Below are 22,057 nucleotides of genomic sequence, written 5' to 3'. Positions count from 1 at the left end.
TAGCATGCACATAAACTAGTTACTGCAAAGATAGGGTTAGGTTGTCAGTTCCGCGGTATTTCTCCCCTTGCTCTCTCTCTATATAGACGGATGCATCAGGAGAATTCCTGTGCAGAAGGCTTTTCACATCATTGTGTCAAAAAACTATTTTGAAGTAATCGACCACATAAAAGTGCTGCTGAATCATTAGTGGTGGAATATCTGTACATGTACTGTGGGGTTCATTTTCTGATTCCTCCAAGAATTGCCCTCAACACATATTTGTGATGTCAGCTTGGCAATAAAAGGCACACTCGTCCTTTTAACATCCTCCCGTGATCTTTGCCCTGACTGTGTTTCCAACGTTGATATATCTAATAATAAAAAGACAAAAAAGAGGGCAAACTGCCACTTGCAGTGCCTTATCTGGAGGCGCCATTGGAATTTTTTCACCCAACTCCCAGTTTGTTGAATTTAGGAAGCAGAATAGAAATCATTTTTATACCCGGTTTGAATTTAGAGCGCCATCGACCGTGCGACGAGGCAGCGGGACGGCTGATATGGAGTGCGTTAAAGGGACACTGCTCCGAACAGATCAGCCGTAAACAGCGATCAATGTACAGATGTGCATCAACCATGACACACGCCTCCGATTAAGGTATACCCTTTATCTGCTTTATATGTACTCACCAAAAGCGCACAAGAGTCCCATGGGTTTGACTTTGTAACCTCATTGGGCTTAGTATTCATTTTTTAAATGTTTGTGCGATAGATAACGTAATAATAAACACATTACAAATTGAATCAGGTCACCATGTTAATGAATTGGGAAATTGCAACGACATATATTTTAGTGGGGGTTAAATGAAAACGCAAACAGTTCCCGAACGGTGAGATTTCAAAACATCTCGGGATTTTTCGGATATCGTTTTAAGGGTAGTATCATTGCCATGGAAACTGCTCTCTAATTATAGTCTGCATTCTTTGAGCAAGGAACTACATGAGCAATTAAACACACCCAGTTCCGGCACAGTAACACGGTGACATTATTTGAGGATGATTGGCATATTGAAATGTCCAGGCGCTGTAATTGGGGCGGGAAATTCAAATGCTGTAGTGCCTCGAAGGGCGGTGATGAGAGACTTCTCAAATGGGTTTTAATGGGAGTGAAGAGTGACGCGTATTCGCCTCCTGGAGACTATGTGTGCAGGGTCCGAGAAGCGAACACAAACCCCTGCCTGCTCAGGATATGAGACTTTGAAGCATTAAGACAAAGGGAGGCTTTTGTCTTCCTCTGGTAGCAGGAAAAGTGTTTAGTGTAAAGGAGGAGACTATTAGCACCAGAGAAAATTTAAAATGTATTAAGAATAGAGACGTCCGTCTTCTTGCATCAGAGTGAGTTGAAACTTGGCCCTCAAAACAATGCTGGACATGATTCCCATCACTTCCGTGCCTCCGTTTGGGAGGGCAAAACACCTCTTTTGTCCTCAGTCCGTCTGAAATCTGCAGTGTGTGACTTTGGGGAAAGACAAATGGGTACAGAGACCAAAGATCAATCACAGGCATTTATTTCGGTTGTTCAATACAGTAAGTGATAGGATAGCCGACGGTACTTTTTGGTGGTTTTTGTAATAAGAAAAGGTTTATTTGGTAAATTAGTCTAAACCATTTTCATATCCGAACATCCAGTCCAATATATGAAACCAGTAAATGGTAAAACCGTAAGAACCTTGTGGCTTGGTGAATGTGCAGGTCTGCGTCATGGCCTCCCCGGCTCCTGCCTTGGTCGGCACAAGATACTTTCCGTCCCAAAAAATACTACAAGTCACAATTTCATCCACTGTCTCGATCGATGAGTTGTAAAGTATGGTCACATTCTGAAGAAAAGTATAATAATACACAGTCAAGTGATGATTATGTTATAGAGACGTTTCGCAGGCTTACGTTTTGTCGTACGGGTACGCGGTACAATGTCTTCAGGGCCCGGTTGTTCAAAACGTTGTATTCGTTACAATTGCATAACCTCCCTCCTCTAACGTATCTACTGGTCAGTACAGAACCAGTTTAAAATGGGGTGACCGTATCGATCGGCGCGAAATGAACTGTATACGGCCTTTTTGCTCACCTGTTTTCCGTTTGCTAACGGTTGCATTGCGTAATGCAAGTGACCCGTGTCACAACCACCATTGCGAACTTGAATCGACTCTTCGCCGGGTTTGATTAAGCTCGTCTTATTCGTTGACTTGCAACTGTGAAATAAAGATAAGACCCTGCCCTTTAGTCTTAGACTCGTAACAACCCCCACCCCCACCCAACAAAACAATATTATCATAAATAGGCAACGTCTCAGAGACAACTAGTACAAGGACAGTAATGATGTCCTACCACGGCGATGGCTAAGACATTAATCACTGGTTCTAAATGTGGCAAAAACTCTAACAGTGGGGTCTGACTCGAAGGGAAATTTCGACTCAACCGTTGAAGGCATCAAATCTATGGAAAATACTGACAAGGAACTTCAGATAGTAAGCAGGTTGACCAGGTCGCTTCGCTTTTGTTGAACAAAGGCAACCAGTGCCGAAAATAAGCAGGAAAATGCATTTTATCACCACGGTTGCAGTCATGTTCATTGTGTATCCAGCGGTTGCTCCACGAACACTTTTTCAAAATTCTTCATCCAAAAGTCTTCGGATAAGGCTGGGAACTTGACAGCCAGAGCGATTATGTTTGTATGTGTAATCACATGTATGATCACAATACATAAGTCATGTTTCATAACCTTTTTTCTTAAATTTCCAAACTCATTATAAACATTCCATTCATTCCAAATCGGTCTCATTTGTGAGTGAGGACAGAGTCACAACCTGGATGCTGGGCCCGAATGTCGGGATAAGACCACTTTACCCATACACAGCTCTGACACCGTTTTAGACGCATGGGAGTTTTTCACAGACTTCTAAACACAACCTTTTTCTTTCTCTTCTGCATGGGTTACTTCTTAGTAACGTCCTTGTACTTAGAAACTGCAGGGAAAACCGATAATTCGTTGAACAAAGCGCCGTAAACAACTCACCCGAATTAGGTCGAGAAAATGGGGCATTCTGATAGGACGGTATGACTACCATAAACTCGGTCTACCTTGTCAGACAACGCAGAACAGATCACCCCTTCGGAAAGAAACATCTCGAACGCCCGAAACACAGTGATCGTGAAGGAAAACTGAGGGATTTGAACGACGGGCCACCCCGACTCTTGTATTGCCGCGATGAAGTGGACTTTCGCCGTCGCGTTTTTGTCCTCGACTCTATTCGTCGCCTGTAGTGCTGAATCCGCGAGCTCCTCAGGGACTACGCTCATCGACCCATGGACAAGAACACATTCCGGATGCCAGTGAGTATGAATACCGGGTGGTGAAAATATCACATTCTAGTTTTTTTCCCTTTTTACTCGTGTCCTTTTTTCTTTCTTCTTTTTCGGCATTCGCTCGTTCGTTGACCTTAGTTGTCAACTTACTTGTATCAGGCATGAAAACATGACCGATGTATAGGCACAATAAAGAAAAACAACGAACGATGAGAGGTGTCATTATTTTTCTGAAAAACCTCAACACATTTGAGTTGGCCGAAAAACTCTAAAAGGTAAAACGCTCAAAAATCCTCATCTCAAAGAGTGGCTGGGTTTAAGACAAGTAAGTCAAAACCTGCAGATTAATGATTAAGACAACAGAAGCTTTTCAAATTTGGCCTTTCGGCACAGAATATATAATCAAACAACAGTTGTGGCTTCTTCGTCGTTTAGATGCAGCGGCGACGACCGAACCATGGCATGCCCATGCTGCGTTGAGGGAGCTTGCCAATGTGGTGTCCTCTCCAGGTATGGCAAGTGTGCCAGGTGTGACAGCACCAGCTTCGTCAACGACTGCAGCAGCCGTAAGTACACGAGGGTATGAGGAGGATGTTACTTAAGGCCTATCATACATGTACAGTTCCTGAGAGCTCTACAAAACTGCATGCCTTCTACAAATTTGGTTGGGATGTAAGATGAAAACATATTCTACCTGAGACAGTTTAATACGGTCGATGGTCTTTAATTAACCATTGAGTCTGATCTATTGATTAACCGAATAAGGACTTATCGGAAGATGGGGTCAAAAGGTTTGACATATCTTGGACCTGCATTGTCAAAAGGTCTGAGAATATATAAAGAGATTCGCTTGCATTTCAGTTGAAATTCGTGTACATTTCTGTTTTAGAAACAGCTGGTCGACCTACCGATACCAATGGATGGACTGGGAGGATGGAGTGTCCTTGTCCCAAAGAAAACGCACCCACGTCCAGGAAGCCCAATACTTGTGCATGTTGCTCCAACAGCGGATGCAGATGCCGCGATGATCCTTACCAATGCACCCAGTGTGGCCGAGAGGACAAATGTAGGTGATTTCTGTCTAAGTATAGTACATGTATTAGTATTACCTGAGACTGGTGACCACCGCAAACGAGTGACTGAATCGTCGCATGTGATCTAAATGGCAGGAGGCAGCAGCGATTGAATCGTTGCACTTCAGCGAAGAGATTATTACCCTCACCAGGCCTGAATTAAAGGGTGTCTAAATGCAGTTCCAGTTATTTGCCATCCTGAGGAAATCAGGGGTTAATGTTCGCTCTCCGGCCCTGGCATGCCAGTCGGATAGATAAAGATAGCGTTTGCTAACAGTGACAGCTTGGCACGCGCAACAGTATTGATGCACTCCCCGTTCTCCTGGTGCAGATCAAATGCCACCTCTGCACAGATTCCTTGTCAGGTGCTCTTCATTGGAATAAAGCTACATTCGAATTCCGAACTGTTGCTCTACATTATACGATACCGGACCCGCTTCCATCAAGTATTAAGAGATGTTTGCATGATGTTACTGATCAGTCGGTTTTGAATTCCAGGTCATCAGCCCCTCAACCGCCAAAGAAGGAGTGACAGTAGGCCTACGTATCCATATCTTGATACCGACCTGATCGATGTGGGTGCAGGGGACACCCCATTAGGCTACGGAGCCCCGACTCAAGGGAGTGAAAACACTGGGGATTCGACCGGGGACATTGGAGACTATACCGATTACGGAAGCCAGGTTGATAGTGGAGACACTCCGCCATTCACTGACATTGGAGCTGGAGATCAATTTTCATACACCAGAGCCCCCGTTTTTCTGTGCACAACACCGACAACGCCCAGACCAGTAAGTGTAGAGTATATAGTCATGTCTACAAATTCAAATTATTTTATTGACTTGAAAACATGCCCTGTGTGGACTGCAGAGTACAAAACTATACAGTCACGAACATACAAACTAAGAAAATAACATACATGTACTGCAATCTCAGCCAGGAGTCTTCACAATCTTCATGGACTGGAACATCATGTATAGTCATTGGCAGTCGCAACGACCCCGACAGGACCATGCAGGCCACGCAAAAACGGTGTTCGTATTGATTTACAGTGCCGCCTGCAGGGATTTATCAAAATACTGGTTAAAAAAGGCATACCTCTTTCCATGAGTTGTGGCATCAGAATTGTTCGATCTTTCTATACCCTCCCCCATATACTTTGTTATACTTATAGTCCTGCACCTGAATGTATCTCATTTTTGTTTTGTTTTTCTAAACAGCCTGTTACACACAGATTCTCCGACAAATACGGAAACCAATGCTTCTGCGTAGGCACTACTCCAACACCGTCTACAACTACCAGCTCTACCACCCCTTCCACCACTACTACCCCTACGACTACTACCACCTCTACCACCACCACTACTACCCCTACGACTACTACCACCTCTAACACTCCGCCTCCCACAACGACAGGACCCATTTGGATAGACAGGCGTAAGTTGAACTGTTTTGTAAATCATTGACTACACATTGTTGTAAATCTCCGTCCAGACTAATGTTCGATGATCTCCCCGATATTGATGTCTACAAAATTTATATCTGTTTTCAGTAGAGGTGCGGTACGAACCGCAATCTTCCCAAAATGTATAACCACTAGATGGAACAGAATTAGCCATGCAAGAAATTTCCTTTGATTACTTGTTCTTATCGGCAAAATCTAAGGGTTTGCGATCGCCTCGGGCAGTGTGACTAGTCCAAGTATCAGGTTTGATAAATTCCGACCATTTCATTTTCATTTTACAGCGAACAGTGACTGTTCCACGTTAGCGGAGAGCGGTGCTGGCAACGGCGTTTACGAGATCCACCCCAGTATCCGGGATCCCTTTGACGCCTACTGCCAGAACGGCTGGACCGTCTTCCAATCACGGACAGGGCCTGAGGAGAATTTTAATAGAGACTGGCAAGATTACAAGGATGGCTTCGGTAACCCAAGCACCGGCAACTATTGGCTTGGCTTGGAGAACATCTTCCATCTTACAAACTCGAGGAGGTGAGAAGCGTCATCAGATTTAACATCTTATGGAAGTTAACGCTTTGAATAAGTGTCTTCGTGTTTTAGCATATTTTGGGCGTTAGCAACTCTTAGAGACTAAATCGACCACCACGTGTTATTTATTAGAATTATACCAAGTACATGTATGTATAAAACTTGATTATACAATGTATATGTACTTTGTTTCATTTCAGATATCGTCTTCGTGTTGTTTTTGAGACATTCACTAACCTTGCCTACTGGATCGAGTATGACCATTTCTGGATTGAAAGCGAGGCTCAAGGGTATCGTCTACACATTGAAGGTCTGAGCAGAGGAAACGCAGGTATGATCTCTGTCAACAATATTGGTAAAACGTTCTTATGAAACCGTTCGAGAGATCAACGTGTCGAAAAAAGAAACCAACATAGCTGTTTTTTGGTTGAAGTCAGTGGCCTTAGTTGGTTTTCGTCAGGTCAAGCAAAGGAAACAAAAGGCCTTTGAAGAGATAATCTGGAACAAAACATTTCATCATTTACCAAAAGTGAAGGATGCGAAGAAAATCAGTTAAAATCCGGCTAATGGTTTCAGCTTGGCGCTGGCAGCAATAATCTTTCAGTCATGTCAGTGACTACGGTTAACCTTAAATCACTTGACACGTTGGGAGAAGATTTTAATGGCCTCGAGCGAAACGGCAGTAATATCATTCACGTGGCTTTTAATATTGATATCGTTTGACGTTGACATCAACATCTTGCCCTTCAACGCCATTTCAGGAGACGGATTCAGATTCAGGGGCTACCAGGACACAAGGCTCCACAACGGGATATCGTTCAGCACCAAGGACAGAGACAATGACCACTCTAGGGGTTCATGCGCAAGGGTAGGTGCTATCAGAGTCTTTGAAAGACTCTGGTGCTAGGGAGTATCCTCCTCTCTCAGGCAGGATGGGCGTCTTTGCATATGCATTACGGTTAGGCGCGAAATGGGTTATTGGCCTATAGTGACTCTGTCCTCGGCTAGAGGAAGAGTGTACATCAAAACTATCACTTTTTGTTCATCATGCAAGTACTGGGGACACCCGCTCAATCAGGTATTCATGTCAGAGGCCCACCATAGGCATGCATGCTTTCAAAGTCGAACCAGTTCATCTGTTTGGACAGTCTGATTGGAGGTCTATGCCCCGCGTATACGTCAATTATAATAATAATAATAATAATAATTGAGTTCTTATATAGCGCATTTCCAGGTTCCCTGCTCAATGCGCTTTTGGGACTACATTATTATCATCCCGGTCTCCACAGAAATCAATCTGGGGTTTCAATGAGCAGCTACTGAGCGCTCGATTGAACTCGACCAGTAGGAAGTTTCTAAGTGGCGACTCAGCCGGGAATCGAACCCACGACCTTCCGGTTATGAGACCGGCTCTCTGCCATTGCGCCACCGCGCTTCCCCAATTCTCACTTGTAAGACGACACTCCTCGAAAATTAAGACTATTGATACCAATGACTAATGGAGACTTGTCTTTATTAATTCTTGCTATTACCCATAATCATACACGATGTAAATTTCATCATCCACTTTCTGTTTCCTCTTTTCAGCGTTATCGCTCCGGATGGTGGTTTAACAACTGCTTCACCGCCAACCTGAACGGTCAGTATATGCTACCAAGGAAAAGGGGAGGACGGTACGCCTTCTGCGGGGTAAACGGTTGCATTGCCTGGATACCAATACACAAGCGTTTATCAATGAAGAAAGTTTCGATGATGATCAAGCCCGAGGAAGACGACTCTATTCCGAGGTGCAAAGACCAGCCGGTCGAGACGCCCGGACAGGCGTGCGGCAGTAGTGGAAGCCACTCTCAGGAGGCGACTGGAGGTGATTCTGACCAATCTCAACTTCCGATTAAGCCGTTGGGCAGTCGGCCTGATAGCACGGAAACCACGACAAGCCCGAATGGAGATTATGGGGAATATGGGGACTACTCCAACGAAGATGATTCCGTAAGCGCGAGGAGACAGCACTAGTTGTTCAGATTTAGATCCGGTTGATGTAATACTCGGGTGTGAAATATCAGATCGAGGTATCTCCAAAAAAAGGAAGCTATACTATCTAACAATTCAGCAAGAACACTTCGGTTCGTTTCGTGACGAGTCGCTTCATGTCTTTAAAACTCACTAGGACATTTCGAGTGAATGTATAGCTTCGCAGGCGCGTCATCAGATCAGTTAATAATTGATGACATGCATGGAGTGAGCATTTGATGCTGCAATATAAATGTATTTGAGCAAATAAACTGTTACTCTAAGGGTTAAATTTATTTTCTCTTTTAAATACGGCCACACAACTTGGATGTATTGGACGTATTGACATAGGCTTTATTGGAGCATCATATTTTGCTCGCCTTACCGGACTCTCATAGTGTCTGTGCTTTACCCCGTATATGAGTCAACTCACCCAATATCACGGTCCCAGAGGGCATCCGCCGGGTGTGGCAGACCGTACAGGGTATATAAGGAAGCCTGTTCCACTGGTTAAAGGTCGATCTAATCGATAGGTCCAGACCCTTATATTAATTGAAAAACTATTGTCTTGGCAATTTGGTTGGTATCAAATTGAGCGTCAAAATTGATTGCCCACACCGAATATTTACATGTATATATTCATTGACACAAATAAGCAAGTAATTCTGTATCACCTCCTCATCACGTCACTTCGTGATCACATGAGATAGTGTACGCACACTTGCTGAGGTTCTAAAGAATCACAATTACACTTCAACTTACCAAGGGGTCTCGTATAATTTTTAAATTACCCGCCATTCAAAAATGTGTACACGTCATCAGAACCTGCATGCTATGAGTGACATTATCATGAATGGTGTTTTTCAGCTTGGCGAATATTCCCATGAAATCACTCGATAAAGTAACACTGCTGTAGGGTAGGTACGGTCATAGAAATAATATATTGTATCGAATAATATGTTGGTGCATACATGTGCGTATCCAGTATCTATCTAATTGATGGTGTTATTCGAAAAACGATCCTTTTGATGAAAGTTTTTTTAGTACCGCGATTAAAGCATTGCTAGCGCGTATTGTATGTACATAAAGATAAATACACGGCGTTATATGGAATAGCTATAAATAACAATCTAGGCTTCCCGCGGGTCACAATGTCTTTACTGTATTATATTTGGTGGCGTTCGGTACGCCATCACGACCATTCCGGGTGCAGAAATTCCATTCTAATTAGTTCAAATGTCCGAGGATAGAATGTCCGAGGATTATGAGCGCTTAACAGCTGCTGTCAGACGCATGGGCAGTCATAGCCTCTATAGAACTATATGCTACAATGGGCCCGGATACTTTTTCCAGGGGGACGTTGTCTACTTATTAATTTCACACCGGCCATAACAATATAATAGTGCAGCCATCCTGAACCTCATGGTCTTCCCTTTAAATGTATTGGCAATCTAGGGAGAACTTCGGCGTGGCAGTGCGATCGTATTTATGTATAGACTGAGCGGTCAAGAGCGGGTCAAGATGCAGTTCAGCAGGGGTGGGGTTTATAAATAATGTACCACTCTATACCTTGTGTATTAAACTCTAAATTAGTTAATTTTTGACATATTTTTTGGTATAATATTTTATAGGATACAGGATTTAGAATGACAGAGAGGAATGAAACAGTATGGAGATTCGTACTGGCTGGTGCATCTTGCATGTCAGCAGCTGCAGGTATGTCAGTTTATAGGGGTATATTGGTTATAACCTCTGGAGATTTGTCTGTAAGCCTAAAATATACATAGAAACAGTCATGTGTATATCATACGTGCAAGGTTTGAGGAAATATTTTGATACGTCGTAGGCTAAATAGTCTAGAAAGGACAACCATGTTTAGTATCTCGTTTAGTATCTTCTTCATAGGCCTACTACATGTGTATGTATATGCTTTAAGTCTATGAAGCCATTGTTTAGATGACGCCACTTAATATCACTGTGACGACTATTTGGGATCCAAGCAAACTGTTCGTTATACCCAGGGGTTCGTTTTAAGCGAGGGTCGAGGGTTGATCGATCTAAACTCAACATCTCTGAGTTAATCTTTTACAAAAAAGCCAATCCCACACGATCGATAGCGAATTGTTACCATGGTTACCCAGATTCTCACTATATCTATTTTTCATTTTAGTTACAAATCCCATTGATGTAATAAAAATCCGCATGCAGTTGGACCAGGAGCTGTCATCAGAGAATAAAATATCAGAAATTTTGAAGGGGCGATACTACCGGGGAATACTTAGGGGTGGTGTGAAAATCGTCAGAGATGAAGGATTAGCAGGGTTGTATAAAGGGTAAGAATGACATAACCAATGATTTTCAATATACTCTGCCTCTCGATATTTCAGGATGAGGCTTAGTGTACTTTTCTTAATGAACATGGGTGCCATGTTTTTCCATGCCTCGTATAGACAATGGCAGAATAGACAATTCATCTATCTTTCTATCTCTTGTTCCAGACTTCCAGCGTCATTAATGCGTGAAGGTAGTTATAGTACGATACGACTAGGTGCTTATGAACCATTGAAACAATTGTTTGGAGCCACAGACCCCTCACATACTCCTTTATGGAAAAAAATATGTGCTGGGGCGATTTCAGGTAAATATGATGAAGGTAGATGTATAAGCCCATAGGCTCTATCACAGTTCGATTCATTTTGTTTTCAATTGATGGATCTGCCTCTCTCGGTCATCATATAACCTCTTGACGTCTTTGGTATAGTCGTGCCGATACGTGTACTCTGTACTAATAAACTTTGTACTAATAAAGTGCGTCTTAACCATCTATAGGGGCAATAGGATCTGCTATAGCCACGCCCACAGACCTCGTGAAGGTGCGGATGCAGGCTTGTCGGCATATTACAGAAGGAAATGCTGACAGAGCTGGCAAAAGATACAAAAACACCTTAGCTGCCTTCAAAGAGATCTGGGGCCATGAAGGACTGCGCGGTCTTTACGTAGGCATGGGACCTACAGTACAGAGAGCGGCAATACTTACAGCTACTCAGGTAAACGCACATCTATTTATATACTCGGAGACAAAAAGGGGTAATGTTAATGTTATCCCACCATGCCGGTAAAAAACATTGAATAACGCTATATTGATGTAAGATTAATTGATAAGTAAGAAGACGAAAATGACTTGCACCATTCTGTTTAAAGATAATGTGTCTGTAATTTGTATTTTGTTACCAAAAGATACCATCGTATGATCACACGAAACACACCATATTAAATCACGGGTGGATGGGAGAGGGAGTGCCGCTCCATCTAACAGCGTCCATGATTGCCGGTTTTGTCACTGCCTCGACTACGTCACCAGTTGACGTCATCAAAACGCGAATCATGAATCAGAAGAGTAAAGGTACGTACACTGCCTGGCAGAGGTGTCCGCTAAGGGAGGTTCTACCTAAGGGGCTGAAACGGATTGTAGTTTTAGAGATTCAATACCCCCACGCCATTGGATACGTCGTTTCCTGGCCTTCAGGCCTTGGATCTCCCTCCACTCGGCGCTGGGTTTTTTGTCTCTTGAAATGTTCCGGTATAAAGCAAAAAATATAATCAGACTTTAAAAAATGGAGCAAGAAATCCTAACAGTATACTTTGACCGTCTATAAGGACAGTATTTTTAGCATTCTTCAGATGAAACGTCTATTGAAAACCTGAGTAAACAGGGCCGTATTTAACTTTTTTGTCCAGGGGGGGCAGTGGGATGGATCGCCGAAGGCGATCTGCATGCGCCGCAGGCGCATCCGAAAGGGGGGGGGTCTGGGTGGCCTCCCCCAGAAAAATTTGAAAATAAAAGGTCTGAAATGGCATTTTCCTGGCATTTGGAAGTGTGAATCAATAGTATTTTTACTCTAAAAAAGGACCACTTGGCACTTTTATGAAGACTAGGGTCAGGGCACTGGACTGGTCAGATTATAAGGGTTGCACCTGAGTTGATAACATCTGCTATCCATATGCTGCTATCATGCTGGTAAAGCTATGGCTAAGATTAGTTTGTCTTTTTATTACTCTCTGAAAAATTTTTTTTCAACATTTATTGCACAGGGGGGGCAGCTGCCCCCCCTGCCCCCCCTCTAAATACGGCCCTGGTAAAGTCAATTCGTCTCTGTACATTTTGATCCTCTTTTCGTCCGAACGTTCATGATTTTTATTCTTATTCTCTAACGTTTTACAGCCACCTACACAAATTCATTTGACTGTGCAATAAAGACACTGAGAGCAGAAGGATTATTTGGCCTCTACAAAGGATTCATACCCAACTGGATGAGAATCGGACCCCATACCATTGTTACATTCTTCATATTTGAGCAGCTGCGGAAGGTCATTGGTATGGCGCCTGTCTGATAGTAGCCGGAGTAGTTCACTTTATCGTCCATATTTGGGGGACACTATCATCGTTAATATCATCAAGATGAAATCAGAGGTTCATGTTGGCTTCTCCAGCTCGCGCTTCCTCTATCTTGCGCAGGGACCATTCACCCCTCGACAGTGGATGCGTAAATAACGGACTTCGGAAGTTAACCATGACCATCCATAAATGTATTGCAATGTTCATGTATTGAGATATTTGGAGTTCGATTTTTATGCAGGATATTAAGCATCTTTTCGATCCTGTGATATAATGTTACATATATTTGCATGAATCTCACTATGGCATCAGTAATGTATGCATTTTAGGGGCTCCACATGTGTTATGCAGATTGGCGCCGTTTGTCCTTAACGACTCATCATGACTGACATGATTACGCCAATAAATCGGCATCACAGGGATAGGCATAATTTCTATAGCTATTGCTTTTAAAATATACTATCACTACTGATGTATACTATATACATGTATGTCGGTATTTTAATGAACTAAATTCGGGTTTGAATCGCCGGACAGTGTACATAACCCTGTATGTACGGTGTACACACATAACTCTGTATGGAGGTAGGCCTATGATGGCTCTGAAAGTATTAATAACCTTCGTTTTAATCACTGATCGGCGATTGTGTTAGTCAGGAAGTAGTTTTTATGTGGTTTACGTTTGATAATTAATACACGATAATTCATCTGTAATGACGTATATTGGATTTTTATTAATAAAAGTAAGCTTTTATATACATAGTGTTCATTAAACAAATACACAAATACACATAAAGGCGATGATTCTATATTAAAAGCATGCTCACAGTTCAGACTGTGGACAAAAGGGCCCTGATAAATACGTACCAGTATGTGTACTTCAAACCCGCTTAAAACTTGTCTGATGAAATTGCCATCGCGATTTTTTTCTCGTGGTCTGCATGCTGTGTTACCGTTTCTAGTACTTTTTCACAAGAGGGAAAGGTAATTTGTTTTGTATATACCCGGTACGCGGTATTCAGATTTCAGCTGGAAGGGTTTTTTACTGCAAGTGTATTTTCGACCATTTGAAACCTGTTGGTATCATACTTTAATTTTCATTTGTCTAAACAGAACAGCCACTTCATTAGATAAATGGTCTCTCAACCGTGGAGATTTTGATTTTCGATAATATGAGCTGTTTATGAAACGGTTTCTGTCAATATCGCCCGGGAGCACGTGCGGATCAATGTCCTTTTGTTGTGCTATGACGTCATACGCTGAGGGTTCAGTCCGGTATTGGTGTGATCTTGGGCGGGAGATTGCAGAATTGAAACGCTCTGGGGTACTCAGTCGTTGAGTGATAAAAACACCGCTTTGAGGTCGAGATGTGGCTATGGCCGCACTTTGGGGTCGAGAGTTCACCTTGACCCTCTTCGTACTTTTCGGCCGTTTCGCCTCATGGTAAACTATTGACGATTTGCTCGATGGTGACGTCACTTCATGAGTTCTGTCCCGGTCGTCTGCTGAGAACGTATTCCCTGAATAAACGGGTTTATTTTCTCTGGCGATTGTTTCAATGTCTCTAACATTACCACTAAGGGGGCGAGTTTTAATGTCAGTTCCAAAGAAATGAACAGTTGTTGTCAGTGGCCTTTCCGGTTCCAGTTCCTCCGACTCATCCTGGTCCTCTTCAAGCTGTTCCGGTGCACTCCGCGCTCGCACGATCATCTCCTTTCGGTTTTGTAACTTTTGATAATTCCTCCATAGGTGGCGCTGACCGTAACGTATTCCAACCACCTTACCCTTGCATTGATTATTGTATATCTTCAACACCCGATTCAAAGTCAATTCCTCTCGATAGTTAGCGAAAAGTGACTTTTTAACATCTTTATTTGTTCGGTTTAATCCCTGGTAGATCGGGTTAATTTCTGGATCAAGTTGAGGTTCCTGAAACGACAGAAACAAGAAATGCATCAGCAATGAGTAAAAAATATGATTGATACCCAGTATGCTTTCAATTATTCAAGTATAAACATCAGTATTTCCTCTGAAATTTCAAGAATTTCAACGGCAGCGATAACGTCGGTCAAGTCCATCGATTGGCCTTATCTGGATGGAGGGTGTATGACTTCAGGCACCTGCAGTTTAAAAGAACACCACGGATCGGCGCAGTCTGGATCTTTCCGCCTCTGATGAAGACCGGTGTGACAGCGGATATAGTCCCCCTAGAGTCATTGCGTCCGGTAGCATTGTATTTGACCAATTAAGCAGCATGATCTATTGTACCGCTAACCCTAACCAAAACATTCAGCAATGCGGGCTATTGTTACACGGACTATCAGCCCTAGGACTACTATCCCTTGCACACCGGGCAGTCGGAGCTGGAAGAGGTTGAGTGCTTAGTCAACTGGTGACGCGGAAGCGGCATCTAAGACATCTGAAATATGTGAAGTTATCATTTCGAGCTGAAGCTGTAACCAATGTCCTGAGAGTGCCGCCGGCATTGCAACGAAAATATCCCGGTCTTGACTTCTGTAAATTTCACCAACCTTGTTCAGCGTCTTTCTTGCACTCCTTAAAACAATCAAAGGGTTGATTGTAGTCATCGTAAAGCAATTATATATACTCCTATAAAAGTTGACTCCCCAAGTCAGATGGACTGACTGAAATCATGCGCCTTGTTGTAGAAGTTAACTTGCTTGCCAACCAACCTTTCGGAGTCATTCGTACAAGTACATGTAGTGGTCTTTTGGTAAGCAGTGTGACAGTGAAAGATGTATACTAATCGGGTCAAGCTAATACTATCTCCATGATAATGCCATTTGCATTGAAAGATTAAGATTAAAGAAGATCACGATGACAGTCAAATATAATTAACAATACGACTCTTGGGCTATTTGATTAAACCCGCTTAATCGTTGTCAGTCTGCAGCATAAAATTCTAATTCTAATTCTAATTCAAATTGAGGCACGTCGTCAAGCCGATCTACCGTCGTTGTGTGTATTTTCTGCATTTCAAAACCAGGAAGACATGAACAAATCATTTCAATACCGTAGAGGTTATGTTAATCCATGGTTTCAAAACCACACCAAATTGAACAGTCAGAAGGTGTTGTCATCGGTGGTTATCGCTACAGACAATATTGATGGCTTACTTTTGGTTTCAAGCAGTAGTCATCGCCCCTCATCTTCACCAGGTCCCTTAGTTCCTTCACCTCCGTCATCATTTTGCCAAAATTCGAATCGATAAGATCCTCAAAGAGAATTTGAGACTTCTGGCTACGCCTACCCGTGTCACTCCCTGTTTTGAGTTGTTCAGTTTATGATTGTGGCGGCCCCTCAGAGTTCAACAAGTTATTGAATACTCACCAAACTTAGGTCAGCACTAACGTAAATCATGAGATACATGTACGCTTGATCCATGCAGATGTACGCTTAACATGTCAATGGATTGATAACATTTTTTCCCGAATAATTATGCCAAATCATGCCCATACAGATACAAATCATTTAAACACGATCGTCGCGTTGTAATTTTCATGATTTACTGGGCAGTTCTACAGCTTGAACTGGTTATTGGGTCTCTTACTTTCCCAATGCGTCCCTAACTTGCCGTCAAAGTTATTATCGTAGTCACCTTCATATGTATATTGTTGATATAACTAATATACATGTATCGAGAGGGTCGTATACATGGAAAAAGCATTCGTTATTGGATCAGACAAACTGAGCATGAGTGGCAACATGGTTGTATATCCCGTCATGGGCTACTCTGTTCCGTTCTGGATAGCCAGCGGGAGACTACCTTCAAAGTGTCCTCAGTGACATATTAATTCAACCAGGCCTGTCAGATAAAGCCAAGATAAACCATTGAGCATATTATCACAGCCCGGGGCTGTGCCATGTGGACAGAAAGGTATAATATCAAACAAGTTTGCCTATTCAATGGCTAAAAGTTTTGCTTTTATGTTCGGGAAAATAACCAAACCCTAAGTACATTTCGTTCTCTATTCTAGTTTTGAGTAACGTATCCCCAGTTTTTATCCCAATCGTTTGTAAGGTTACGAGTTTTTTGTCGTCTTGGGCGAAATAATGCGCTGTCAATAAAAATCAGATCTTTGTCAAGTTATCAAATGGGAGACGTCCGATACTGATCGACGCGTCGGACTTTCGAGATATGCTTCTAAGCTTGAGCATCTTACTCGTACATAATAATGCATATGTATAGACCAAGACGTAAAAGACGTGTTGCATACATGTACGTCTTGATCCAATACCTCATTGAGAACTTCAAAGATTGAAGGGACCATCGTGACCACCACGACATAGAGTCTCAGTACCCGGTACCTGGTACCCGGTACGTAGTAGCTGGTATACCAAGCTATTGCAAGTCTTTTACCGATACCATGTTCCGGGCCAACGTTGAATAAGGTGTCAACTAAGTTGTGTTTGCCCATTCCTTTATTTTATTAGATTTGAACAAATTTGCACAACCTTCCTACTTACGGTCAGGCCTATAGAGAGTACGGAAATGATTTCTTGACGACTGTCAGTCTGTTGACGGGTCAAGCCTTAAAGTTATATATTGATTTTAGGCTAGGAGGACCGTCCACCATATATATAATTGTAAGCTGATCAAATCGTCATGTTTTAAGAACGAACCCCAGGATCCTCGAAACATATACATATGGATTTAATCTGTACTTGATACTAAGTATATATCATTGATGATCATGTCTTTCTGATACTTACGAGCGTCGATGTGTCTGTGGCCGTTGGTGTCGTTTTCCATGGCTTATTAAAAGGACGCCGGTTGGATGAGGCTGCTTCCTCTTTCGAGTTCGTCATGATGCCTGATCCAAATCCCACCAATAGAATATTTCTAAGCGACTAGTGTCAGATTTAGACTACGAGAAAGATTTGAAGGATCAACGAAATCCGAAATTCATGTATTCATGTAGAACTGTATACATGTGATAAAAAGATTGAAGATCTCACTCCTGGTTTCGAAAATACATGTACGTCCGAATTCTATCTTGTCGCGCGTGTAAATAGACGCATCCTTTACTCAGTGCGCTTTCCAAGAGCCACTTAAAACATCGTTACGTCTTATGTACTTGTTACTTGTAAGTTTACTGATAAGCCCAATCTGTTCCACCAGAAAGTGTCCTTTCGCACTGTCACGTATACGGAAACAAATACGATCTTCGGTGGTTGTCCAACCTAACAACTAGGAATGTTTCCACATTCGTCAGTGAATTTCAATAAGACGATATTCCATGACTTCAATAGTGGTCAATACACCAATGTATGCTCCACTGATGACACTGTTATGACTGTATACAATCCGTGAGAATTGACACGATTTTTATGCTTGAACTGACATGTAGTCAATGACATGGCCTGTTCCTTTGAGATACATGTAGTGCAATATCAAATAATTGGGAAAACACGATGACAATCCGTGTGAGACGTCATTACGGTGTTAATTGGCCTAATTTATTGGTTGCTGCAAAACACCTAAAGAAGTGTTTGTTGTCAAGGAAATTTAGTGTACAGTCGACACAAATATTACGCAACTTTCATTGCAACATGTAGCAGGAATACAATTGGAGGTGTGAACATGTTTGTAGCACTTTCATCGTCCCCGTTTCTATTTTCATAGCTAAAAACGTGCAAAAAACAAACATCAATTATGGGGAAATAAGGATTATGTTGTAGAAAATGAACCGCATCTATACCCCATCTCATTTGTTATGGACCAATCTTACCTAACGATAAACCCAAACAAGCCCTTCCTTTATATATTACCACCCCTACCGAACATGGTAAAGAGGGTGAGACGCAGTGTTATTTTTGGACCTATCCTACAGCATTACCACATGCACTACAATGAATCCCCTGTCAGAGAGTTGTTTTGTCCGTCAGACGTTACCTCTTAACGCCAACATCACTGCCAACGCCGAATAAGCATTCGGGCCCTAGTGCGATAGCCTCACATACTGGAACAATTGAATAATTTCAAATTTACCGCCACTATAGGACAATTATGGCGGACTGCTTCAATATCAAATAATTAGCCTAAATTCTCCAAAGTCTCTCAAAACACACAATGCACCCATGACAGTTATCTAATATATTATTACGGAGTTTTCGGAGCTTTGTCTCACGGATCACGACTTTCCTGCTCGACCAACTGACATGAAATTTCACCAAGACCTAACTTACATGTTTTATATCCGGATTGCGCACTTTGTTTTTCGTTAAAACTCAGATAAGTGGTACTTTATGCATGTTTTTAGTCATTTTCGGATCAAAATGATGGAAAGAAAATGAAAGTAAATTAACCCAAACCATGTCCGTTTTTGATTGGAAAATAAAGTTATTTATAACCCAAACCATGTCCACTTTGTCACTCTCCGGTGCCACCGGGCATCACTCCTCACAGTTAATCCGGCGTCTTCCATCGAATACTTCACTACAGCGATTTTACCTCTCCATAGATGAACCTTGCCTATAATTAAGAGCTGTACTGCGCACTAAAACAATAACAAGGTAAGTTAATAAGCCCCCCTTTAGGAGGGGCTCTTAAGATACACGTGTGTGTGGGAGTATATACTGATTTGATGAGAAATAAAGAGAGTAAATATTGTATATCCTACAAACAATTTTTTTTGGTATTTTTCTGAATTAACTCCGTTGAGTTTACCGATTTCTCCGCGATCTTCCGGTGGTGGTTGCTATCCCATTGATTGAAATTAATTTAAATTAATTTAAATCTTCATGGGAATTCGCTACATCATATGCCTAAGAAATTGGCCAATTATATTAATATTTTTATTAGAGAAATATCCGTCCTAAATAATGACAGAAAAGGGTGGTTTATTTCAATTTTGTGTCGACATGATCGAGGTCACGTGACATAAAAACAAAACAATCGCACACACCCGTCCAAAAAAGGCACTTTAAGAAAAACAAATACGTTTTTCCAGCTTAAAACCACACTGACGACTAAGTTATATTGGTCTTCTGCCCAAATCTGAAGTATCAAAATGAATCACAAACTAGAACTAGCTCTATTTAGCAAAAGTTGCGTGAAAAATTCGGGTGAGCGACATTCTGCACCCTAGCGGCCAATAATTAAACTACTTTCAGCCGTCTGCTCCGGTCTCGTTAGGGAGTTTTTCCCAAATGTACGCGATGATGACGTGCCCCATTAACAGGACGTAACATCTATTTTAAAATGCGTTTCCAAAGTGAATGCATGAGGACAACCTATTTGTGTCGTATATCACTGGAAACGCCCGATTCCCGTGAATAAGGACAATCACAATGTATTACATTACCAAAACAAAAATGTGTCGGAAGGAACTATATAGATGGTCCCATCGCACCCCCCCCCCCCTCCAGCAGTATGACACAGAAGGGCTAGTTGACTGTCCACCGGGGGGGGGGAGCTTCCCCCCCAACGCACTGGTAAAAACCTATGTCGACGGAGGGGGGGTTTGGGGGTGTCCCCCCATTGTAACAGCTGTAGTTGTTAGAGCTTGCACTTAACATATGCTCGTAGGGGGGTTCGGGGGAGCTCCCCCGACCTAAAGGGGGGCTCACTAAGTCCTTGACTTTACATATTAGCGTTTCATTCAGCATTCCTTGCAAAAGTAAAAGAATACTGTCCAAAAACAACCCAAACCATGTCTGTTGTTTCTTCAATTTGCAAGGGACGAATTCCGCAATGACCGTGGAGCGACCGCAAAGACAATGGATGTGCCAATTGAGACACAGCAATTTGTGCACAATTGAACACATGATTATCAGAAACATTCCATAATAGACCGTGAGAGAAGCAATGTGCCCACAAATTTTGCATATTTAGTTCACTTCTGGTGATAAATAACTATATTTTGTGCTTGGAAAAAAGAAGACATGGTTTGGGTCAGTTTTCGAGGCAAGTCCCATGTGCTCTCGAAGTTTCTTTGTTTTCCCAATTAGACTTCAAATCTCGACTTCTTTTACCTAAAGTTTGCAATGGTAAGCTAAAAACTAAGCTCCAACAATACCCCATATCTATCTCTCTTTTACCTTTTACAAACATGACGAAGTCGGCTACATAAACAAATAAATCATCCCCATAAAACGGGATGATGAATTTGACCCAGGCCGGCTGGAGCACATCGCTCCCTCGGATGTGAACTTGCCCTTCATTCTTGAAAGAACTCAATTCCAACTCAGGGTCAGTTACTGTATGACAATAAACAAAGCGCAAGGACAAACCTTTGACAAGCTCGGTATCTTCCTTCCGCAGTCAGTTTTCAGTCACGGACAACTATATGTTGCTTTTTCGAGGGCTAGACGTTTTCAGGACATTACTGTACAAATCAATACAACCACAAAACAAGGATTCCTAGCCGAAGACGCCGTCACACAGAATATAGTTTATCAACAAATACTGTGATCATTTCCGAGGTAAAAACACATATCACTGTTTTTAATGTCTTGACAATGCCCAGGTGACAATGTATATGTTTACAAACATTCCGCGCGGAGCGCGGGTTATGCTAGTTGTCTATTATTACTCAGCTAAACACTTGTGGTTTCCAAGGTAACGGTATTCGTCCCGATTATACCCGAAGTTGCCGCAGCCGGAAAAAGCCGACCACTTCCACGACCGACTGAACTAGTCATTATCATTTGAAATCTTTTTGTGTTTCTTGCTGTCATCAACTGTAAAGTTGAACTGTGTTTTATCCGGAATAGTTAATATGACATAATTATATATTTTCTAATGTGTTTATTATTACGTTATTTTTCACACAAACATTTAAAAAATGAATACTAAGCCCAATGAGGTTACAAAATCAAACCCATGGGACTCTTGTGCGCATTTTTGGAGTACATATAAAGCGCATAAAGGGTATACCATAATCGGAGGCGTGTGTCATGGTTGATGCACATCTGTACATTGATCGCTGTTTACGGCTGATCTGTTCGGAGCAGTGTCCCTTTAACGCACTCCATATCAGCCGTCCCGCTGCCTCGTCGCACGGTCGATGGCGCTCTAAATTCAAACCGGGTATAAAAATGATTTCTATTCTGGCTTCCTAAATTCAACAAACTGGGAGTTGGGTGAAAAAATTCCATTGGCGCCTCCAGATAAGGCACTGCATGTGGCAGGTTGCCCTCTTTTTTCCCCTTTTTTTTCTTCAATGCATACCTATGCTATGGCTTAGAAGGCTATTGTAACAAAATTCTAGTTATGATTTC

At 42.2% G+C, this 22,057-nt stretch overlaps 3 protein-coding genes across 4 annotated transcripts; 2 read left to right on the top strand and 1 right to left on the bottom strand.

Annotated features, from left to right (window-relative positions):
- Positions 1–3,112: 3,112 nt before the first annotated feature.
- On the top strand, positions 3,113–8,707 carry LOC135502708 (mucin-5AC-like). Its single transcript, XM_064795673.1, has 9 exons — positions 3,113–3,369; positions 3,778–3,908; positions 4,232–4,408; positions 4,914–5,206; positions 5,636–5,852; positions 6,162–6,408; positions 6,606–6,736; positions 7,167–7,273; positions 7,993–8,707. Exons 1-9 carry the CDS (start codon positions 3,245–3,247, stop codon positions 8,416–8,418), a joined length of 1,854 nt encoding a protein of 617 aa, XP_064651743.1. The 5' UTR covers positions 3,113–3,244; the 3' UTR covers positions 8,419–8,707.
- Positions 8,708–9,248: 541 nt separating this feature from the next.
- Positions 9,249–13,534, top strand: LOC135502727 (mitochondrial substrate carrier family protein ucpB-like). The gene is made up of 7 exons (XM_064795706.1): positions 9,249–9,332; positions 10,047–10,131; positions 10,586–10,748; positions 10,914–11,053; positions 11,245–11,462; positions 11,653–11,818; positions 12,638–13,534. Exons 2-7 carry the CDS (start codon positions 10,062–10,064, stop codon positions 12,805–12,807), a joined length of 927 nt encoding a protein of 308 aa, XP_064651776.1. The 5' UTR covers positions 9,249–9,332; positions 10,047–10,061; the 3' UTR covers positions 12,808–13,534.
- Positions 13,529–18,679, bottom strand: LOC135502715 (uncharacterized). 2 transcript variants are annotated; one of them, XM_064795687.1, is made up of 2 exons: positions 17,546–18,679; positions 13,529–14,740 (listed from the first exon to the last, which is right to left on the bottom strand). In XM_064795687.1, exons 1-2 carry the CDS (start codon positions 17,639–17,641, stop codon positions 13,895–13,897), a joined length of 942 nt encoding a protein of 313 aa, XP_064651757.1. In that variant the 5' UTR covers positions 17,642–18,679; the 3' UTR covers positions 13,529–13,894. The 2 variants fall into 2 exon arrangements, with proteins under 2 accessions (XP_064651757.1, XP_064651765.1); XM_064795695.1 differs by lacking the exon at positions 17,546–18,679 and adding an exon at positions 15,949–16,146.
- Positions 18,680–22,057: the final 3,378 nt, after the last annotated feature.

Source organism: Lineus longissimus, chromosome 2 (genome assembly GCF_910592395.1).
Source record: "Lineus longissimus chromosome 2, tnLinLong1.2, whole genome shotgun sequence".
Taxonomy (NCBI): Eukaryota; Metazoa; Nemertea; class Pilidiophora; order Heteronemertea; family Lineidae; genus Lineus; species Lineus longissimus.
Note: the sequence above shows the minus strand (reverse complement) of the source record. Positions and strands in the feature narration are given on the sequence as shown.

What these genes read in the sequence shown, in the direction of transcription:
- LOC135502708 (XM_064795673.1), top strand. Translation starts at nt 3,245, where the DNA reads ATGAAGTGGACTTTCGCCGTCGCGTTTTTGTCCTCGACTCTATTCGTC. An exon ending in CACCGACAACGCCCAGACCA is followed by an intron (nt 5,207 to 5,635) that starts GTAAGTGTAGAG and finishes TTTTCTAAACAG; the next exon opens with CCTGTTACACACAGATTCTC. An exon ending in TCTGAGCAGAGGAAACGCAG is followed by an intron (nt 6,737 to 7,166) that starts GTATGATCTCTG and finishes ACGCCATTTCAG; the next exon opens with GAGACGGATTCAGATTCAGG.
- LOC135502727 (XM_064795706.1), top strand. Translation starts at nt 10,062, where the DNA reads ATGACAGAGAGGAATGAAACAGTATGGAGATTCGTACTGGCTGGTGCA. An exon ending in TTAGCAGGGTTGTATAAAGG is followed by an intron (nt 10,749 to 10,913) that starts GTAAGAATGACA and finishes CTCTTGTTCCAG; the next exon opens with ACTTCCAGCGTCATTAATGC. An exon ending in ATGTGCTGGGGCGATTTCAG is followed by an intron (nt 11,054 to 11,244) that starts GTAAATATGATG and finishes AACCATCTATAG; the next exon opens with GGGCAATAGGATCTGCTATA.
- LOC135502715 (XM_064795687.1), bottom strand. Translation starts at nt 17,641, where the DNA reads ATGACGAACTCGAAAGAGGAAGCAGCCTCATCCAACCGGCGTCCTTTT. An exon ending in CCACAGACACATCGACGCTC is followed by an intron (nt 14,741 to 17,545) that starts GTAAGTATCAGA and finishes CTGTCGTTTCAG; the next exon opens with GAACCTCAACTTGATCCAGA.